At 35.5% G+C, this 20,136-nt stretch overlaps 1 protein-coding gene across 1 annotated transcript in view; it reads right to left on the reverse strand.

Annotated features, from left to right (window-relative positions):
- Positions 1-20,136, reverse strand: part of ENPP1 (ectonucleotide pyrophosphatase/phosphodiesterase 1) — a 107,020-nt gene that overhangs the window by 36,600 nt on the left and 50,284 nt on the right. Inside the window, exons 6-11 of the mRNA XM_069077381.1 lie at positions 17,051-17,148; positions 12,485-12,564; positions 4,816-4,935; positions 3,960-4,069; positions 892-957; positions 509-581 (exon numbers count right to left, since the gene is read on the reverse strand). Coding sequence (XP_068933482.1) covers positions 509-581; positions 892-957; positions 3,960-4,069; positions 4,816-4,935; positions 12,485-12,564; positions 17,051-17,148 — 547 coding nt within the window. The remainder of the gene's footprint in view (positions 1-508; positions 582-891; positions 958-3,959; positions 4,070-4,815; positions 4,936-12,484; positions 12,565-17,050; positions 17,149-20,136) is intronic.

Here is a 20,136-nt window from a genome sequence, read left to right on the forward strand (position 1 = left end):
CCTGGGCAAGTCAAATAATTTCTCTATGTCTCTATTTTTTTATCTATACAAATGGGGATTGCAATAATATTCAAAACCCAGGGTTATTGTGAGGATATAATGATGGAACATGTGCACAGTGCTTTGCAAACTTTAAAATGCCATATAAATGCTACTAATTATCATCATCATCATCATTTTTACAAACCCTTGACTAGTAAGAATTTAGTTTTAATACTGATACTGACCCCAGCATGCTGGAGACTGTTGATTAAGTATTTAGATTGCCATCAATTTTAAGAAGCAACCTAGTAAGTAAGGAAACTACGTGCAAGCATACCACTGTCCTAACTGTTGTAACTACCCTGGATATTGTTTCTCTAAGAAGCTCAAAGCCTCGATTCAGTACAGTTTCTCTCACCCTTCATTCACCCTGTCCCTGAAGTCATACAGACTGTCAGGAACCCACACTCCAGTTTCAGTTAGCTGTCAGATTGTTCTACTAAGTCACCAATGAAAATGTACTTACTTCACTGCTGACGGGTCCAAACGAATGACCTGAAGAATCTGGTTCTTCTAAATACAGAGTGTAAAAGTGTGGTCTAAATCAAACAGTATCAAAATGTAATATTTTATGAACACATTGAAACATAGAATAGAAATAACAATAAATATCAAATAAAATCCATTTCATATCACAGAGGTAATAGTTAAACTGCTGAGAAAGAAATTTTATGTTGGATGTCTTGAAAAGGCATTTGAAATGATTAATCCAATAGATTAGTCAAGGCCACATTTACAAGTATAGCAAAACAATTAAGATAATCAAAAGTTGTTCTTTTTAATTAAGTTACATAACCAACTTCTCTAAGCCAAGAGACAATATAGAATATCAACTCTGCACCTACATACCTTTCATCTTTAGGAAGTTTTAGCCACTGAAGAATAGCCAAAACTCTTTCTTCAAATGGGATGGAACTAAAAATAAAAGTAAGACAAAAGAACCAATGCTTTTGAAGACAAATCAAAAGAAAAATATCTGTAATAACGGCTGATGTAAGAACCCTTGCCCCAGATCATGAAATCTAAGCATCGAAAGTAAACTTCTCAAATAAGGTTCTCACACTTAACAGTAGTGGTTTAAAAATCGATGACTGTCAGGCAATTCTCTTAATTATTTTAACCTTTTCATTTAAACAATTGTGACCAATTCCAGACTAAGGACTCTTATCTAACTTACTGCCAGTAAACTTTGCTAACTTTCAAATATTTTTCCTGTTTTAATTCATAGAACATTTATTAAATGCCTAGTTTGCCTTAGGCTTGGAGCATACAAAGGTGGTAAACATGGGAGGAGAATGGGGAAAGAAGACCTGCACACAAATAAATATGACAAAAAACAGAATGTTATGAGGACAAAGGAGAAGAATTTTATATAAAGCATTTTATATAAAATGCTACAATAATTTTAGGAGCAAAGGACGACTTTCAGATCAGTGGATCCAAAAAGAAAAGACTTTAAGGCAGAGGTAGCACCTAAGCAGCTAGGTGGTGTAAGTGGTTAGAGCATTGGGCCTGGATTCAGGAATACATTGTCCTGGGTTCAAATCTGGCCTCAATCTCCAAAAAAAAAAGGCAAAAAAAAAAAGATCATATCTTAGGGGCAGCTAGGTGGTGCAGTAAATAGAGCACTGGCCCTGGAGTCAGGAGGATCTGAGTTCAAATCTGAACTCAGACACTTAACACTTACTAGGCATGTGACCTTGAGCAAGTCACTTAACCCCAAATGCCCTGCCCTCCCCCCCTCCAAAAAGAAAAATCTGGCCTCAGACAATAGGGTCTGTGTGACCCTAGACAAGTCACTTAACCTCACTTGCTTGTAAAAGGCAATGGAAAAGGAAATGGCAAACCAATGAAGTATCTTTGTCAAGAAAACCCCAAATGGGGTCACAAAGGGTTGGACCCTACTGAAAAATTACTGAACAACACCAAGAGGAACATAAGCTGGCTCATGAAGTGGAGAATTTTAATAGATGAAGATGTGGAGGGAGGACATTGATTTAGCCTGAGAATAATGGACTTAGAGCTCGAAGGGATGTCAAAGGTCATCTATTTCATCCTATTCCCTCATTTTACAGTCAAGTAAACTGAGGCCTATAGAGATTAAATGACTTGCCCAAAGTCACAAAGATAGTATCCAGAACAAGATTTTAATCTAGGTCATCTGACTCTAGAGTGAGTATTGTACTACTATCCAAGCACAAGGGACCACCTGAAGAAATACAAGAACCGAGAAGGAGAAGGATGGTGTCAGACCAGTGTGGCTGTAAAAGTAGAACAGTGGGGAAGGAGGCTGGAAGTGCAGGCTGGAACAAGATTACAGATCACCTGAAATGTCTGGCTATAGCATTCCATTTTATTCCACAGGCAATGGGGAATCAGAGAAGATGGACTGTTAAATCTTTTCATCAAGAGGATTATTTGGGCAATCAGTTTATACAATCATTTAGAAAAAGGAGAAACCTGAAGCAGGAAGACCAGTTAGTAAATTGTCACAATATCCCAGGTGAGAAGTAATATGAGAGTGGAGTGTAAATGAAGAGAAAGATGTGAAAGGAATAAGGACTTAAGCACAAAGGAGCAAGTCAATAATGCTTTCTGTAAATAGCATGATAGGCAATCAGAATTGAATAAAACCTGCAGGGTAGTGATTTCTCTTAGCATGAATTTATAAGGGATCCAGTTAGCTTGAATTTATGACTTCCTCCAGGAGCATTCAGTAGCTTATGGAAAAGGGAGATGTTGGATGCGATCCAGGGTTGGAGATTTTAAGGATGGAAGAGGAAGGCCTCAGGAATTTAAGAATGGAAAACAGTGAGTTCTTGAAATGGTTAGTGTTAAGGGTGAGAAGTGAAACCAGAATGGGTAATAGACTCAAAAACTGTGATGGATCAAGAGATAGAAAGACATTAGGACAAATAATTAGAAAAAGAGAAGATGAGAAGATTTTGATCAGAGAAAGGAACTTCAGAATTCAGGAAGTTGGAGGCTGATTATGAGTGATTATGAGATATAACTATGAGTAGTCCCCTTGATTGCAGAAATAATGGAGATGGAGGTCATGGGAGCTGAAGGTGAAGTACTGAAAGGCCATTTCCTCTCACACTTCTCCAGACACTTCACCTTCCTTTTCCTAACAAATGATCTCCACATCTCCAGAAGAGGATAGCTATACTTTATTTCTTGTTCTCTGATGTCCTAATCTCCTTTATCCCTTCCCAAAGACCTCAGCATGGTAGAATGTCAATAGGATATCATACCCACCAATGTTTCTCAGACACTATAATTGGAAGGCTAAAAAAACCAAAAACCTTTTGAGCTCATGTCCTGTTGTTATTTAGATTTTCTTTAAGATAGATTTCCTATTTTCTTAACTCTGCCACCCTTTCAAACAGAAATGTTAGAATTTAAGGCTCTAGAAAGGATCTGAGATACTATTGTGTAACATGGTCTTCCACATGTGTAACAACTCACAATTATATAGTTTACAAAGTTCTTTCCTTGAAATAATTTCATATAGTAGGTAATGCTGGTTTTATAGCTCATTCACTTATTGGAAAATTGAACCTTAGAGAGCTTGAGGAAACTGTGTTTATGATCATATAGCTTATAAGTGTAAGAGGCAGGATTTAAACCCAGGCCTCCTTGACTCTAAGTCCAGTATTCTTTTCATTACACTGTGCTGAGAGTTAATATTGTGTAGTAGATAGGGCACTAGACCTGCAGTCAGGAAAATTTGGGTTCAAATCCTCTCTTGGACATTTTACAGCTGTGTGACCCTGGGTAAGTCAATTAAACTGTGATTCATTTTCCTCACATGTGCAATGTGGGAGTTGGACTGGATGGGGCCTAAATTGTCTTTTAGCTCTAAATATATAATCTTATAACCTTAGTAAAACAAAAATTCCATCCAAACATACCCATTATACACTTGATAGATATCTGGAAGAATTCCATCAATTTTCACATCTGATCCAGGCCAAAAAAATGTGCCAGACTTAAGACCTTGATGCTTAGTTGTAAGCCAAATCTGAGGAGATAATTAAGAAGAATCAGGAAATTATATAAGCATCCAACAGTTAGGAAATTTCATTAGCATCAATACATTAACTCCATATGCAATTTTTTTTAAATTTAACAAGTTTCATCGACTAGAAAATATTACTTATTACACAGAGCAAATAAAATAATTGGGAATAAAAAAATTAACCTCAAAAATCTCATAAATGAGTTCTGCCTATTCTAGATTTACATATTCAATTAATATTTTTTCCCCTAGAAAGAAATGTATTACTTTCAAAAGTTTACATATTCCCTGCTCCTGTTAACTTATTCCTTGGCTCAAGCAATATCACAGTACAGAGTTTCTTTGGAATGCAAAGCTGCCTGAATGGAACCTTTATAATTACTAGGACAATATTTATTTTTTTATTTTCATGCATGAAAAGAATAACACATTTGCATTGCTATTAAAAGATGCTCCTAAATTTTTAGGACATTCATCCTATGATGCATCAATTAACTTTGCATGGAGGAAAATCATTCCCTAGCCCAGTTTCACAGATAGGTATTGGTGGTATGAGGAGGAAGTAGGCCAGTATAACCAGTCACCACCAAGAGGCATCCAACCATTCCAGAAAACCCTACTGAAACATCATCTTCATTCTTACCAGGAAGTAGGTTGTTTAAACTCCAGGGAATCTGACACTTGACTCTGAATGAAGCTAGTAAGTGTTTTAAAAGAAGTGTTTTCAGAAGATTAAACAAAGGACTCACAGGTTCTCCTTTATACCACTCTGGGTTGAATTTCTCTTTACTTCTAAGTGCAAATGAAGCATTCATTTTGGGGTCATACATTTTGTTGTCAATGATTCCATGGGATTCAGGATATAGACCCTAAAAAGAATAGTTAAAGCAATGTTATACAAACATAATAAGCATTTAATATATTTCTACCACAGAAAAAAAACCCCACTAAACTAAAATTATCAACATGGTCTGAGTAGCCAGCCAGTAACTGTACCTGTTAAGGAACACATGATTTAAAGTAGGCATTTTTGGTACAATAGAAAGAACCCTGGTTCTGCAAACAGAATACCTGGATTCAAATTATGTCTCTAATACTGATCTAAGCCTCAGTTTTCTCATCTGTAAAATGAGGGGATTAAAGTAGACTCTCTCTGAGGTACCTTTCACATCTAGATATATAATTTTATGAACCATAACAACAGAAAGACAAGTTTTGCCAGAATAAAACTTACTGTGATGGATTATTAGGTATTTGTGACTACAAATAGACAATAAAATAAGTCAGAAATGAAGGACAGATGTCAGATTGAAAGTTATGAAGTTTAGAAAGGCAGAACACTTAAACTACCATGAGGAAAGGGTCCTAAGCTATTTCACATTGCAATGGAATGCATTCCCAATAAAATCTATTCTGTATAGTTATTACAATAAACTAATTTGGCCAATGTTCCAAAAGAGCTTGCACAAAACTGGAACAAAAGAAATTCTCATGCTTTAGACTAAAGTCATATTGAAATTCAGTTCCTTCCAGAATCACATTAAGATAGAAAATTTTGGGGAGGTGGAGCCAAGAGGGCAGAGTAGAAGCACAAACTTGGCATGAGCTCCTGTTCTAATCACTTCTGATACATGTAAAAAAATTGATTCTAAACAAATTTTAGAGCTACAGAACCCACAAAGTGACAGAAAGAAACAAATCTCTCACTGAAGGCAGCCTGGCACGCTAAGAAGGGTCTAACCCACCAAGCTGGGAGCTGAGCACAGACCCACGTGAGCCACACAGTTCTGGCCCTGGGGGGGCCATGACCAGCGGTGGCTGAAACAGAATTCAGGAGAGTGAATCACCAGCAACAGTGGCAGTTTCCTGACTTCTCAACCCATAATGCCAAAGATAAAGTAAAAGGTCAGTGTGGAACTCTTTTGGAACAAGGGAACAGAAGAGCATGGTCCAGGCCCTGTCCCCAGGGTGAGAGGGGGCTGAGGCTCTGCAGCTGCAGCTGCTGTTGCCTCCAGAGCTTCTGGCCTGCAGATTGAACATGGACCAAGTGACTATTCAGAGAGTAATTGCTCTTGCTTTAACCTGCTTGGATCTGGATCGCAACCTTGGGTGGTGGTCCTGGGGTGTGTGGCCAGTGTGCCAGAGCTTGTGGGGTGTGCAGAAAGGGTGCCCTTCTAATAGCTCCTGAAGCTGTGAAAACCCCCATTATTTGGGACATAGCTCTCTGCAATCTGGAAGTAGAGTTCTACCATGGCAAAGAACTCAAAAGTTAAGTAATTGGCTGGCAATATAAGAAAGCACAAACAGACCATAAAATCCTATTTTGGGGACAAAAAGGATCAAAGCATAGAATGGGAGAAAGCCAATGAAGTCAAAACTTCTGCATCAAAAGCTTCCAAGAAAAATATAAACTAGTTACAGGCCATGGAGGAGCTCAAGAAGGATTTTGAAAACCAAGTAAGAGAAGCAGAGGAAAAATTGGGAAGAGAAATTAGAATGATGCAAGAAAATCATGAAAAGCTAGCCAACAGCCTGACTGAAGAAAATAACACCTTAAAAAATAGACTAACTCAAGTATCAAAAGAGTCCCAAAAAGCCAATGAGGAGAAAAATGGCTTAAAAAGCCAAATTTGCCAGATGGAAAAGGAACTTCAAAAACTCACTGAAAGGAATAATTACTTCAAAATTAGATTGGAGAAACTGGAAGCTAATGACTTTATGAGAAATCAATATGCTATAAAACAGACCCAAAAAATGAAAAAAATAGAAGACAATGTGAAATATCTCATTGGAAAAACCACTGACCTGGAAAATAGATACAGGAAAGAAAATTTTAAAATTATTGGACTACTTGAAATCCATGATCAAAAAAAGAGCCTAGACAACATCTTTCAAGAAATTATCAAGCAAAATTGCCCTGATACTCTAGAACCAGAGGGCAAAATAGAAATTGAAAGAATTGATCGCCTCTTGAAAAAGATCCCAAAAAGAAAACTTCAAGGAATATTATAGCCAAATTCCATAGTTACCAGGCCAAGGAAAAAATACCGCAAGCAGTCAGGAAGAAGCAATTTGAGTATTGTAGAAACACAAACAGGATAACACAAGACTTAGCGGCTTCTACATTAAGGGATGGAAGTGCTTAGAATATGATATTCCAGAGGTCAAAGGAGCTAGGACTAAAACCAAGAATCACCTACCCAGCAAAACTGAATATAATGTTTCAGGAGAAAATATGGTCATTCAATGAAACAGAGAATTTTTAAGTGACCATAGCTGAACAGAAAATTTGACTTTCAACTACAAGAAGCAAGAGAAGCATGAGAAGGTAAACAGGAAAAAGAAATCATAAGGAACTTATTAAAGTTGAACTATTTACATTCCTACATGGAAAAGCTATAATTGTAACTCATAAGACTTTTCTCAGTATGAGGATAGTTGAAGGGAATACATATGTATATTATATATGTAAACATATACATGTATGTATGTATAGGAGGGTATATGTGTGTATAAATATATATGTGAGTATGTGTACGTATATGTATATGTATACATAGACAGAGGGCACAGGATGAGTTGACTATGAAGGGTTGATATCTAAAAAATAAAATTAAGATGTGAGAGAGGAATTTATTGGGAGAAGGAGAAAGGGAGAGACAGATCAGGGTGAATTATCTCATATAAAAGAGGCAAGAGAAAACTGTTACAATGGAGGGGAAGATCAGGAAGGCTAAAGGGAATGGGACAACCTTACTCTCTTTGAATTTGGCTTGAGGAGGGGATAACATACACACTCAATTGGGTATCTTACCCTACAGGAAAATAGGGGAGAAGGGGATAAGAGGGGGGATGATAGAAGGGAGGGAAGATTGGGGGAGAGGGTAGTGAGAAGCAAACACTTTTGAAAAGGGATAGGGTCAAAGGAGAAAATAGAATACTTGGGGGCTGGATACGATGGAGTGAAATATATTTAGTCTTTCTCAATATACCTACCATGGAAATGTTTTGTGTAACTACACATGTACAGCCTATGGTAAATTGCTTATCTTCCCAGTGGGGGTGGGTGAGGAGGGAAGAAAGGAAAAAATCTGGAACTCAAAATTTTAAAAACAAATGCTTAAAAAATTTTTGTTTTTTACAGGCAACTGGGAAATGATATACAGGCACTGGGGTATAGAAATGCATCTTGCCCTACTAGAAAGTTGGGGAGAAGATGGGGGAGGATATAAGAGAGAACAGATTGGAGAAAGGCATATTCAGTAGGCTTGCTATTGCAGGGGGGAGAGGGGGTAGGGAAAAGACAGGGAGAAAAAATTGTAATTCAAAATCTGGTAGAAATGAATGTTGAAAACTAAAAATAAATAAATAAATTGGAAAAAAAAAAAAGATAGAAAAATTTGCCCCAAATCATAATAGGACCATAAGCCTGTTATCAGGTAAAATCATTTGCTCAGATTCACAAAGCAATGCAGTTACAAAGACCAGAGAAAAATACAACAACTTGGTCAAATACATAAACTTGTTGAAATGGAGTAAGCTTGATGAAGAATGAAACTAATCCTTTGTGTTCTCTATTTTTTGGCTAAGAACTCCACCCAACCTGCATTGCAATAACTGTAAAAGTTATCTCCCTTCATTTTCTTCCAAATTATATTTTATGATGTGACATTTTATGTTAAAATATCTATTTGGGAATTTTCTTGTATATTGTTTAAGATAATTGTTTAAACCTATTTTTTCCTTAAACTACTTTACAAATTTTCCCATAATTTCTTAAAAAACAAGAAGTTCTTCTCCCCAGGTAGTTTGTTCTTGAGAATATCAAACGCTGAGAAAATATTTTATTTTTTCTGAGACTTGCTATTCCATTTATTTACTTTTCTACTTTTTTTTTTTTACCAGAACTATATAGTTTTTTGTTTTTGCCTTTTGGAGGGCAATTGGGGTTAAGTAACTTGCCCAAGGTTACATGGCTAGTATTTTTGTGTGGGTATTAAGTCTCTCAGGCCAGAACTGAACTTGGGTCCTCCCAACTCCAGGGCCGGCACTTTACTCACTGCGCCACCTAGCCATCCCTGAACTATATAGTTTTAAAGATTACCAATTTACAGTACAATCTGTCCAAAAGAACTATGTCATTCACTCCTGCTGGTTTTCCCCTTGAGATTCTAGACTTTGTGTTCTTTCAAATGAATAATTATTAGTTAATCTAGCTCTAGAAAGTTACACATTCATAGTTTTATTGGTATAGCACTAAATCTATAATTTCATTTAGGTAACATAACCACTATTTTTATATTGGTATGGTCCAATCGTTAACAATTACTATATAGCCAATAATTTAAGTTCTCCTTTATATCCATTGAATGTTTTATAGTTGAATTTCTACAAACCTTGACTTAGTCTTTGTAGGTCAATGCCTCTATATTTTATGCATTTTGAAGTTATTATAAGAAGAATATCTTTCTGTCATTTCCCTCTGGTTCTTGAATTTCAGTTACACAAAATTGAAAAGATTTTGCAGAAATAAAATCAACATAGCAAAGAGGGGGAATGTCAGAGAAAAAAATCTTCACATGAAATACTTCCAATAAATGCTGGATATCCAATATATATTGTCAATTAACAAAAATATATGAACAAGAGTCAATAAATGGTAAAACAGAAATAGTTGATGGTGGAGAGACTATGGGAAGACACACACTTTGTATAATGTTGGTGAAACTGTGAATTGTTAACAACCATTCTAGAAAATAATTTTGTTTACATATACAAAAAATAACTACAAGATTCAGGTCACTTCTAGGCAACATGCCCCAAGTAGGATGAAGAAAAAGTGAAAGGTTCTATACATTCCCAACAATGTGTGTGTGTGTGTGTGTGTGTGTGTGTGTGTATGGCAGCAGTGTGGACTGTTTGGCCACTGTATGACTAAGCAAAATATGATATTAATCGCAGTATATAAAACAATAAACATGAAGTATTCAGATAAAAATGTGAAAATTTGTACTGTTTGAGGCAGAGTAAAATAAAACCAGGAGAACAACATACACAATGATTTCAGCAATATAAATGTAAAGACAAAACAACCTCCCCAATAACAAAAAAAAACTCACCCCAGGGGCGGCCAGGTGGCTCAGCGAGTAAGAGCACCGGCTCCAGTGTTGGGATGACCTGGATTGAATCCCGGGCTCAGATACTAAGCACCACACCCAGAAATAACTGGCCGGGTAACCTTGAGCAAGTTACTTAACCCCAATTGCTTAAAAAAAAACAAAACTCACCCCAGTTAAATGCTTTGTTGTTACAACGACTTTCCTTAACCCAATAGAAGAGATGAGAAAAAAAAATGACCACTTCCTTATGTTGAGCACATGGGGCATTATGGGTTTGGAAATTGATATTTTTAGAAGTACCTGATAAGTTCATTAGTTTTACTTAATTTTTTTTCCTATTAACTTCAAAGGAATGTTCACTATGTATGGGGAAAAGATATTCACTAATCCTTTGATATGAAAACAAAGGGCATCAATAAAACTTTTGAAATAATTTAACTACATACTGGTAAAGAGCTTTAATTTTTAAAATCTAAAAACTCTGAATTAAATCTTACATTGTAGAGAGGTTAGCCAAGATGGTGTAGTAGAAGCAAATATTACACCCAAACTTTCCCGCAACAACTATTCCACAAAGCTCTAGAAAATGTACTAGTTCAAATAAAAAAAAAAAAAACAAATAAAAAAAGAACTAGAAAAATTACAGAGAATCATTTTTGAAGCCCAGGTCAGACTAGGAAGACAGACAAAGAAGTCCATAGTCACTGGGAAGGGAAAGTAGCAAGGAAAGTGTTGTGCTGGGACTGAACTAGGACCTGACAGTGGTTACATACCAGGGCAAGAAAAGATCCCAGATCTAATACAGAAGGACATGCCATTATGCACAGAGTAGGAACACATGACAAATGGCAGTTCTATCATTTACTGGTCATATAACTAGTGCTAGTCATAGATCCAATGCAAACTGAGGGGAGACCTGTGCTTAGTCCAGCAGTCCAGCACAAAGAACTGTGGTCCCAAGCCATAGGATATGTACTGAGGAAGGAGTATATAAGCATGCAGAAGTTATGTGCTCTAACTCCAGGAACAGAGGAGGATCTCAGAGAGTTTTCTAGCTGACTCACAGTGGTTGAATCCAGCAGCAGTATCCTGGAGCTCTAAGCAAGGGCAAGCCTGTAGTCTGTGACTTTGACTCAAAACCAAGTAAGTAACTTGCAAAACTCAGATAAGGAGGGCAATGCTCAGATTTCAATTTGGATCAGACTGCTTAGGGTACACTGAAAACTCACAGGTCTCCAGCCTGAACTGTCCCTGAAATTCTGGAATAAAGCAATACTCAGTACACTCAAGAAAGCAGCAGCTCAAGTTAATAGGACACAAAACAGGACCAAGAACATCCCATAGCTTCCTTCAAGAAATACAGAGGGCCTGGCCCTAACACAAAGTCAGGAATTAAAGAATGAAGAAAAAGTAATCCCACCACAAAGAGATATTTTAGTGTAAGAGATACTTAATACACAAACCCAGAAGAGAATAACTCCAAAATATTTACAACCAAAGACACAGAAATAAAAACACAGCTTAAGCACAAGTTCAACTAGAACTCCTAAAAGAGGTGGAGCAAGATTTATTTTAAAGAGTTAAAAAGATTTTATAATTGAAATGTAGGTACTAGAGGAAAGAATTAGAAAGGATTATGTTTGGAGGAAAGAAATCAGAATGATGGAAAAAAGAATTGGAAAGTAAATTAACAATCTGGCACAAGAGATACAAAATCTCAAGCAAGCAACAGATTCCTTAAAAATTGGAAAGTACCAAACAGAAGCTAATGACTCTAAGAGACAGTAAGAAATATTTATATAATGTCAAAGGACTGAAGAAATAGGAAAAAAGTACAAAATAGTTCATATCCAAAACAAGTGACTTGGAAAAGAAATCAGAGAGGTAATTTAGGAATCAATGCACTACCTAAAAGCCGTGACCAAAAACAAAATGATCCTAGACATACTGTTTCAAGAAACCATAAAAGAAATCTGCCCATATCCCTTAGAAACAGAGGGTAAAATAACATGATAAGAATTCACTGGTAACCTCAAAAAAGTAAAGCCTCAAATCAAAACTCCCAATAACATGGGGCACATAGGTGATGCAGTGAATAGACCACTGGCCCTGGAGTCAGGAGGACTTGAGTTAAAATAAGGCCTCAGACACTTGACACACTTACTAGCTGTGTGACCTTTGGCATGCCACTTAACCCCAACTGCCTTGCCTTTTCTCCTCCAAAAAAAAAAAAAACTCCCAATAACATTATATTTTCATTGTTGCTCAGTGAAAACAGAAAAGAAAATATATAGCTTACCGTGACAAGGCTGTAGTGATTGGGAAAGGTTTTTGTTGGATATACTGGTCTCAAATTTGTAGTGTATGTTCCACAATTTTCTAAAGGCAAAAAAAGATTACCATTAGTTATTAAACAAGTTTTATAACCAGTTTAGCTTCTTTTAGAAATAGATGGAATATTAATCAGCAACTAACACAGGAATAATGAATTTGGTCTTGGATTTTAAAAAGATGTCAAATAAAATTACATAAATCATTCTCATGCTATAACTCTTATGTAGAGATCCAGCACTAAAGTTCCACAGTTTCATCATATCCTGGAAGCTATTAGAGCTTTTCCACATACTACAGTGGAACATGAATTCTGGCAAGTCTTAACAAACTAGAAAAGTTGCCAGTATACTCAAACACAAAATGCATCATGCTATGTACAAGGATCAGATGAAATTTGCAAAAACTTAACAGAATATTGAACAAGTGATAATTTCTTTTTTTTTCCTTAGCAACTCCTGATGAAAGTCTATCAGTGTATAAAGAGCTTATAAATTGCATTGAAGTAGAACCCACATAGACAAACTCCTTGATCCTCGAAGTACAAAAATGAATTCCACATTAATCAACAAGCATCACACATGGTACAAAAATGCATATCAAATTTCATGTTTAAATTTAAGATGTTCTATCAATTTATTAGCAATAAAAATCTTTAGATGAAAAGATACTCCAAACATCCTTAAAAATAACTAGCTGCTGGTGTGTTTTATTTTATTTAATAATTGTGTAGCAGAGGACCGATGTGATGCTATGAGATGAGTTCAATTTCAAATCAGAGGATCTGTGTTTGAATCACAGCTCTGTCATTCTACTATCTGTGTGAACTTGGGCAAGTTATGAAGAGATTGGATAAGATTATCTTTATCATCCCTCTCAGATCTGAGTCTGTGAATTTATGAAAATTTGAGCAAAAATCAAGTGATCTTTCTACTAACACCACAATTTCAGAGATGCTTTTCCTTGATTTTTAATAGGTCTGACATTGATTGTGACTCTCAACAATTAAGCTTTGAGTTCCTATACTTGCAATTATTATACTTGAATCAATAACCCCAAGAAATAATTTTCTATAAATCAATGACTGTACACAAAGGAAAACTTTCTTCAACATAGAACATGTTAATCTTTAATACAAAGAATCATTTTATACTAATGGGGGGATGACCTATTTATTGATATGCCTTTTAAATTTTTTATTTTAGTATTTATTTTCTCAAAGCAAGGTTTAACCAAATTGCCCAAACTAGTTGGTGCAGTGGATAGAGGGCCAGGCTTGGAATCAGGCAAATCTGAGTTCAAATCCAGATTCAGACACTTATCAGCTGTGTGACCCTCAGACACATACTAGCTGCACGAACCTGGGCAAGTCACTTAATGCTATTTGAGTCAGTTTCCTCATCTGTAAAATGAGCTGGAGAAGGAAATGACAAACCACTAAAGTGGCTTGCAAATGGCATTCTTCAAGGTCATGAAGAGTAGAATAAACCATTACTTTTTAATCAGGCAATATTTCAATGGATCCATAATCTCGTCAAAATGAGCCCTCACTCAAATGCAAATTTCAACTGATTCACATCTTTATCATTTTTAATTCTTTTCTAGATTTTTCAGTAAATCCTTCAAAGGAAGGATTCCATTTTTTCCCAATATTTTTAATTTAAATTATTTAATTAAAATTAAAAATTATTTATTTTTTTAATTAAAATTTTTTAAATTAAAAATTATTCAATTTTTATTCAATATTTCAAGAGCTTTCCTTTAGTTCTCTTGACATTACTCAAGCTCCTAGACAATATATAAACTGTAATTTTTTGTATACAATTCATCATGGATATTTATGCCCAAATGCAACTTGTCATTGATTTTTGGGTGACCTACAATTTTGATTGCTCAAAAGTTGTACTATTCTATGATTGGTAGCCAAAAAACATTGCTGGAAAAATTTTGATAGTAAGAAGATGATTTTGTTTTTGCTTGGTAAAAAATGGGGAAACTAGAAGCACTGAACAATTTCCAGATAAAGAACTGATAAATGGAAGTATGTATGGGATGATTTTACACGTGCATGTGTATGTATGTATGTATGTACACACATATATACAGAGGAAGAGATAGATGTGTGTCTGTGTATATATGTTAATATATATACATATATATTTGTGTCTAATGGTTGCCATTTCTAAGGTGGGAGGAGGGAAGGAAGAAAAAAGGGGGTGAAAGAAAGTTATATGATAACTATTATAAATTTAAAAGGAATAGAAAATTAGACATAATAGATTTGCAGTCTCATGTGCAATCATCTTTTTTATTCTGTCATAGAAGTGCTTGTTTTAGATCTTAAGTTCAGAACAAAATAAAACAATTCAGATTACTCTCATGTGTTTAATTTTCAGCTCACCAATCTGCAATGTCTATATACAATACACATAATTGAATCAAATTTGTCTATCATAGTCTTAAAAATGGGCTTTTAAAATCTCTTTTATCTTCTGTGTCTACTTAATATTAAATCCCTTTCATTAGTTGTTGATCTAATTAGAGAGGCTCAGCAGCATTATGGAGCTCAATGTCATAAGCACAATGGCACTTGTCAAGAGGAAGATCTCACCATCCTTCAAGAATCTGTTCATATTGATTCTCACCTAGATGCATTTAATACCAGTGGCAAAAACCTTTAACATGAAACTTCCTGTTTTATGTATTTCTTTTTTTTTTTTTTTTGCCTTTTGGAGGGCAATTGGGGTTAAGTAACTTGCCCAAGGTTACATGGCTAATTTTGTGTGTGTGTGTGTGTGTGTCAGTTAAGTCAGAGGCTGGAACCAAATTCAGGTCCTCCTGACTCCCGGGCTGGCGCTTTACTCACTGTGCCACTAGCTGTCCCATTTGTTTTGTTTTGTTTTTTTTGCTTTTTGGAGGGCAACTGGGATTAAATGATTGCCTGAGGTCATACGGCTAGTTTTTTTTTTTTTTTTGCTTGTGTGTGTATGTGTGTGTGTGTGTGTGTGTGTGTTAAGTGTCTGAGGACAGATCTGAACCCAAGTCCTCCTGATTCCAGGGTCAATGCTCTCTATTCACTGCACCACCTAGCCTCCCCTGTTTTATGTACTTCTTGATATCAATAAAAGATCTTTGTTGTATCTAGGAAGGAACCTTATGATCTGAATCCATACCTGAAAGATACCTTATTGGTAAAGAATGTTGAAGGCAATAGTTTTCCCCACCAAATCAAATACTGTTTTTATATTCAACAAACAATTAAGTCCCATAAATTATTGTATTTTCTGTAACTATCTATCAATTGTGTGGCTGTAAAGATGTGATCTGCTATAAAATATCAATGTTATGGCAGCCACTGATGAGAACTAGTTTCAGACTTGTCTGAACATAAGTAAAAGTAGGAGTTAGGGGCCCCACTTCTGGCTATTAGTAAAGGCAGCAATCTGGGAAGTACAAACAACTTCACTTCATTTTTGCATGACAGTTTGTGCCTATCTACTCTGTGGATTGATTTTCTTTTTAATTTGCAAGTCATAGCAAACTACCTCAAGGCTGTTAATTAGTCTATGTTATCTGATTCTGGCAACCCAATAATGAATTCTGGATTGAGGTTTTATCTTACCTCAGATAAAATTCCTTCCCTTTACTACTAATAAACTTCTGACATGAATTCAGGAAAATGCGTCTTCTTGACTCCAGAGCAGCACTCTGTCCACTGTGCCACCTAGCTGCCCCGTCAGCATCATGGCTATGTGCTAACTCCTTCCCTAGGAATGACCTTTATTATATAAGTCAATTTTGAAAAATGAATGTTTACTTTCTTTTATTTTGCCCTATTAGAATGGTAAGTATAATAGAATAGTTTGAGGACAATGAGGAAAGTGCTTTAGTTTTAAATATCCAACTACAACCCATCCTCCCTCACTAGGAAAGATAATGCGGCTTTAAGAGAAAAATGAATGCTTATAAAGTTGCTTGTTAATATGATTTAATCTTTGGCATGAATTATTGCCTCAGTAATAATGCAGTATTTTGTACACAATGATCACTTAACAGAGGCTGTTAATGGAGATGAATAAATTGGGAGGATCTATTAGAACCAATTAGTATACAAAGTTTCCGTGCTTTTCCACTCTGTATAAGAACTATGGTTCTGTGGATAAGACAGCAGTCTAATCAGAATTAAATCTCTTCCTTAAAATTTAAAATTCTACCTCTAAATCCAAAAATACACATACAAAATATTTTCTGTATATTATAGGAAGGCACACTTCTTGGAAAGAACAAACACAAATAAAATGGCTAAGACCAATGATGCTAAAATAATTGTCACTATTCTAACTTTATGTAAAGCAATATTAAGGTCTATTTAATTATCTATCATTCAACTGCTCTAGCCTCTTGCTGTTATGGATGGTTAAGAAAAAGAAAAACAAAATTCTGAATTCTACTGGTACTTTTCCAAGCATGTTTGCCATCATCAACTCTTTCATTGAAAGATCATATTACCATGTTTAACAGTAAAGTTACTCACGTAGTTTCCTAATAACAGGAAGAAGTCCACCCCAAGTGTGCAAATACTCTGCCCTGAAGCCATCCAAGGAAAACAAAATAGTAGGCGGGATTTCAAACCTAGGTCATAAGAAAAAGCTGTTTTTAGGAAAGGGCATTTTGATGAACTTTATCCTTCCTTTTGATATTCTTTCACAATGAAGAATTTTCCACTAAGATGGAAGTGAAAAAATAGCCATATATCCTGTCAAAAAAAAAAAAGCAAACCAACAAACCTTCACACACACATATGTACAAACACCACTGTCTTCAATATATTAAGCCTCACTTATGGTGAAGTTAGGGAAAGATATGGACAAGAATCTTAGAAGATTAGGAGTTATATTTATATTGTACCTAAATATCTAATCTATATGTGTGTGTTGCATCTAAATAATGTGGTATAGTGGACAGAAAATGGCCCACCTTGGAGTAAGGAAGATCTGGGTCCAAGGCCCACTTCTAACACATACTTGATGTACAACTTTGGACAAATCACTAAACCTCTCAGTGCCCTCAGACAATGTCCTAAGACTATAATTTATAGGATAAGTTACTCATCTGTTTTGGTAGAAGAAATTCTCACTTAAAAACATAATTGCATATATCTCTATATAGGGGTGCTGTATATGTATGCTATATAGACTTACATAGACAGTTTTATATTATATTTTTATTAAGTACTTATATACTGTTTTATCAAACAACAAGCATTTATCAAATATCTACTGTGGGTCAAATACTGAGGATATAGAGACAAAAATGAAATAGTTCCTGTCTCCAAGGAGCTGAAGTTCTATCAGGGTGCAGGATACAGAGGAGAAGGGGAGAGAAAACATATACAAATACAAATAAAATATATACTACATATAACATATGTACATACATAGATATATAAAATATATGCTCAGTCATATCTGGCATGTCCACATACAAGTATACATAAAATATATCCCCTCAAGGGGTTCAGGAAAGGCTTCATGTAAAAGAAGCACTTGAACAAAGCTTTAAAAGAAACCAGAGACTCTTAGAGGTGAAAAATAATCACTTATAGATGAAAACAAGATTATCAACATTATGAATCACATTTCAGAAAGGTTCTCATTACTTTAACTATGAAATAATCATGTCATTGTAATCCTCATAAGGGGTTTCCAATACTATCAAAAAAGGTAAGGAATAAGTGTATTCCAGGTATGGGGAGGGGAGAGGAGTGTCAGCCTGAGCAAAGGCAGAAAGACAGGAGATAGAGTGTCATACATGAAGATCACCAAAAAGACCAGTTTAGCTTTACCAGAAAGTATAGGAAGAGAAGTGGTGTATACTAAGCCCGGAAAGAGAGGTTGGAGATGAACTATGTACTTTTAATGTTAAAGAGTTGAATCTGTATTTTGATGCTACAAGTTACAGGGAGTCACTGGCCATTACTTAATAGGGAGATGTCATGGTAAGGTCTGTGCTTCAGGAAAATGACTGGCAGCTGTGTGGGATATGAACTGGGGTGAGGAGAGATTTGAATTAGGGAGGCCAATTAGGTGGCTATTGCAATGATCCAGATGAGGTGATGAGGGTATGACCTGGAATCATGGGAATGTGAGTAAAGAGAAGGTGAAAGATTGCAAGGTGGAGTGGGGAGGTTCAGAGGAGGAAACACCATCTATCAATACTGATTGCCAACTTTTCTGCAACTTAAAGAACTATCTGGGGATATTAGAGGTTAAGTACATGCAGCCAGTATGTGTCAAAGTTGGGACTTGAATCCAGATCTTCCTGACTCCCAAGCCAGCTCTCTCTACATATATGTACATAAAATTTGTGTATGACATATACACATATACACACTCATAAGTATATATAATAGTCTTCAATAGAAAACATAGTGTGTGATGCAGCAAAAGCAGGTCATTTGAACAAACGTAACAGAGTCAGAAAAACTGGGTTTGCGTCTATCACAACCCTTGACTATGACACCTCTGACAGATCACTTCACCATTCCTAATTGGTTTGCTCGTCTGCAAAGAGGGCATGAGTAGGTAATCTCTAGGGTGCCTTTCAGCTGTAATATTCTATTCTGTTCTGTTTTGTTCTACTCTGTCTGAATCACTGGATTATTACCAATAATCAGATTCAATTAAACAAATTCAAGGATGACCAGCTATATTCTAGAGTAGAATTATCATGGAAAGAATTATAGAGTAATTTAAAATTATTTAATTGTCACTAAAAATTATAGCAGTACTCAGTTGAATATGTCAGTATTCAGAAAAAAAGAGAAATAATGGAAAAAGACTTTCCTGAAATTTCCCTTATTATTTATGCAAAATTCTCCTTGCCTAAAAATCTAGCTGGGAACTCTGATAGATTTTTATGACTGAAATGTCAATCAAGTAGGAAGTATAGCCAGAAATTCACAAAAAGAGGATTATTCTTTTAAAAAATAAACATATTTTTCTTTGTCCCCATACAAAATAGTTATTAGAGATTAAGACAAATCGTTTAAAATTATTGATTCAAATAATCAGCTATTATTAAACACATTTCAGAAGGTCTATCATTAACTCTTAATTGTGAGATAATCATATCTCACTAACACCCTCATATTTCTGTCTCTTTCAAAAATAATGTATGCCTTCACATAAAATACTAGATACTAATGGATATATCAGCTCAACATTGCGGGGACTCCCAAATAACCACATCAGAATTTATTCATACTTTATCACTCTAAGTGACTTTTGTCACAATACTCCCAAACATGTCCATTGGAGGCTCATCCAGTCCATTGTGGGAGCTTTCTTAGTGAATTATTAACACTGCACCAAAACCAGTGGAACATGCAGACTATCCATCAGGTGTCCCTCCTTACCAAAAGACTAGTCCATCTTCTTTTCTAGCCAAATATGTCTTTAGTGATTAGTCCTACCTTGGTTGGTAATACTTTGTAGTCTACTCATACCCATCATGTACATTTCCATTATATTATCATTAGAAGAATATTGTTATTAAAAAGGATTAGTCTCTGTTTTGGGGAGAAGTTGGGGAACATTAGAAGCACTGCAAAATTTCTCA

The sequence above is a fragment of the Petaurus breviceps genome, unplaced genomic scaffold (assembly GCF_028583685.1).
Source record: "Petaurus breviceps papuanus isolate PSGF00001 unplaced genomic scaffold, PetGlider_PUasm1.0 90977, whole genome shotgun sequence".
NCBI classification, from domain to species: domain Eukaryota; kingdom Metazoa; phylum Chordata; class Mammalia; order Diprotodontia; family Petauridae; genus Petaurus; species Petaurus breviceps.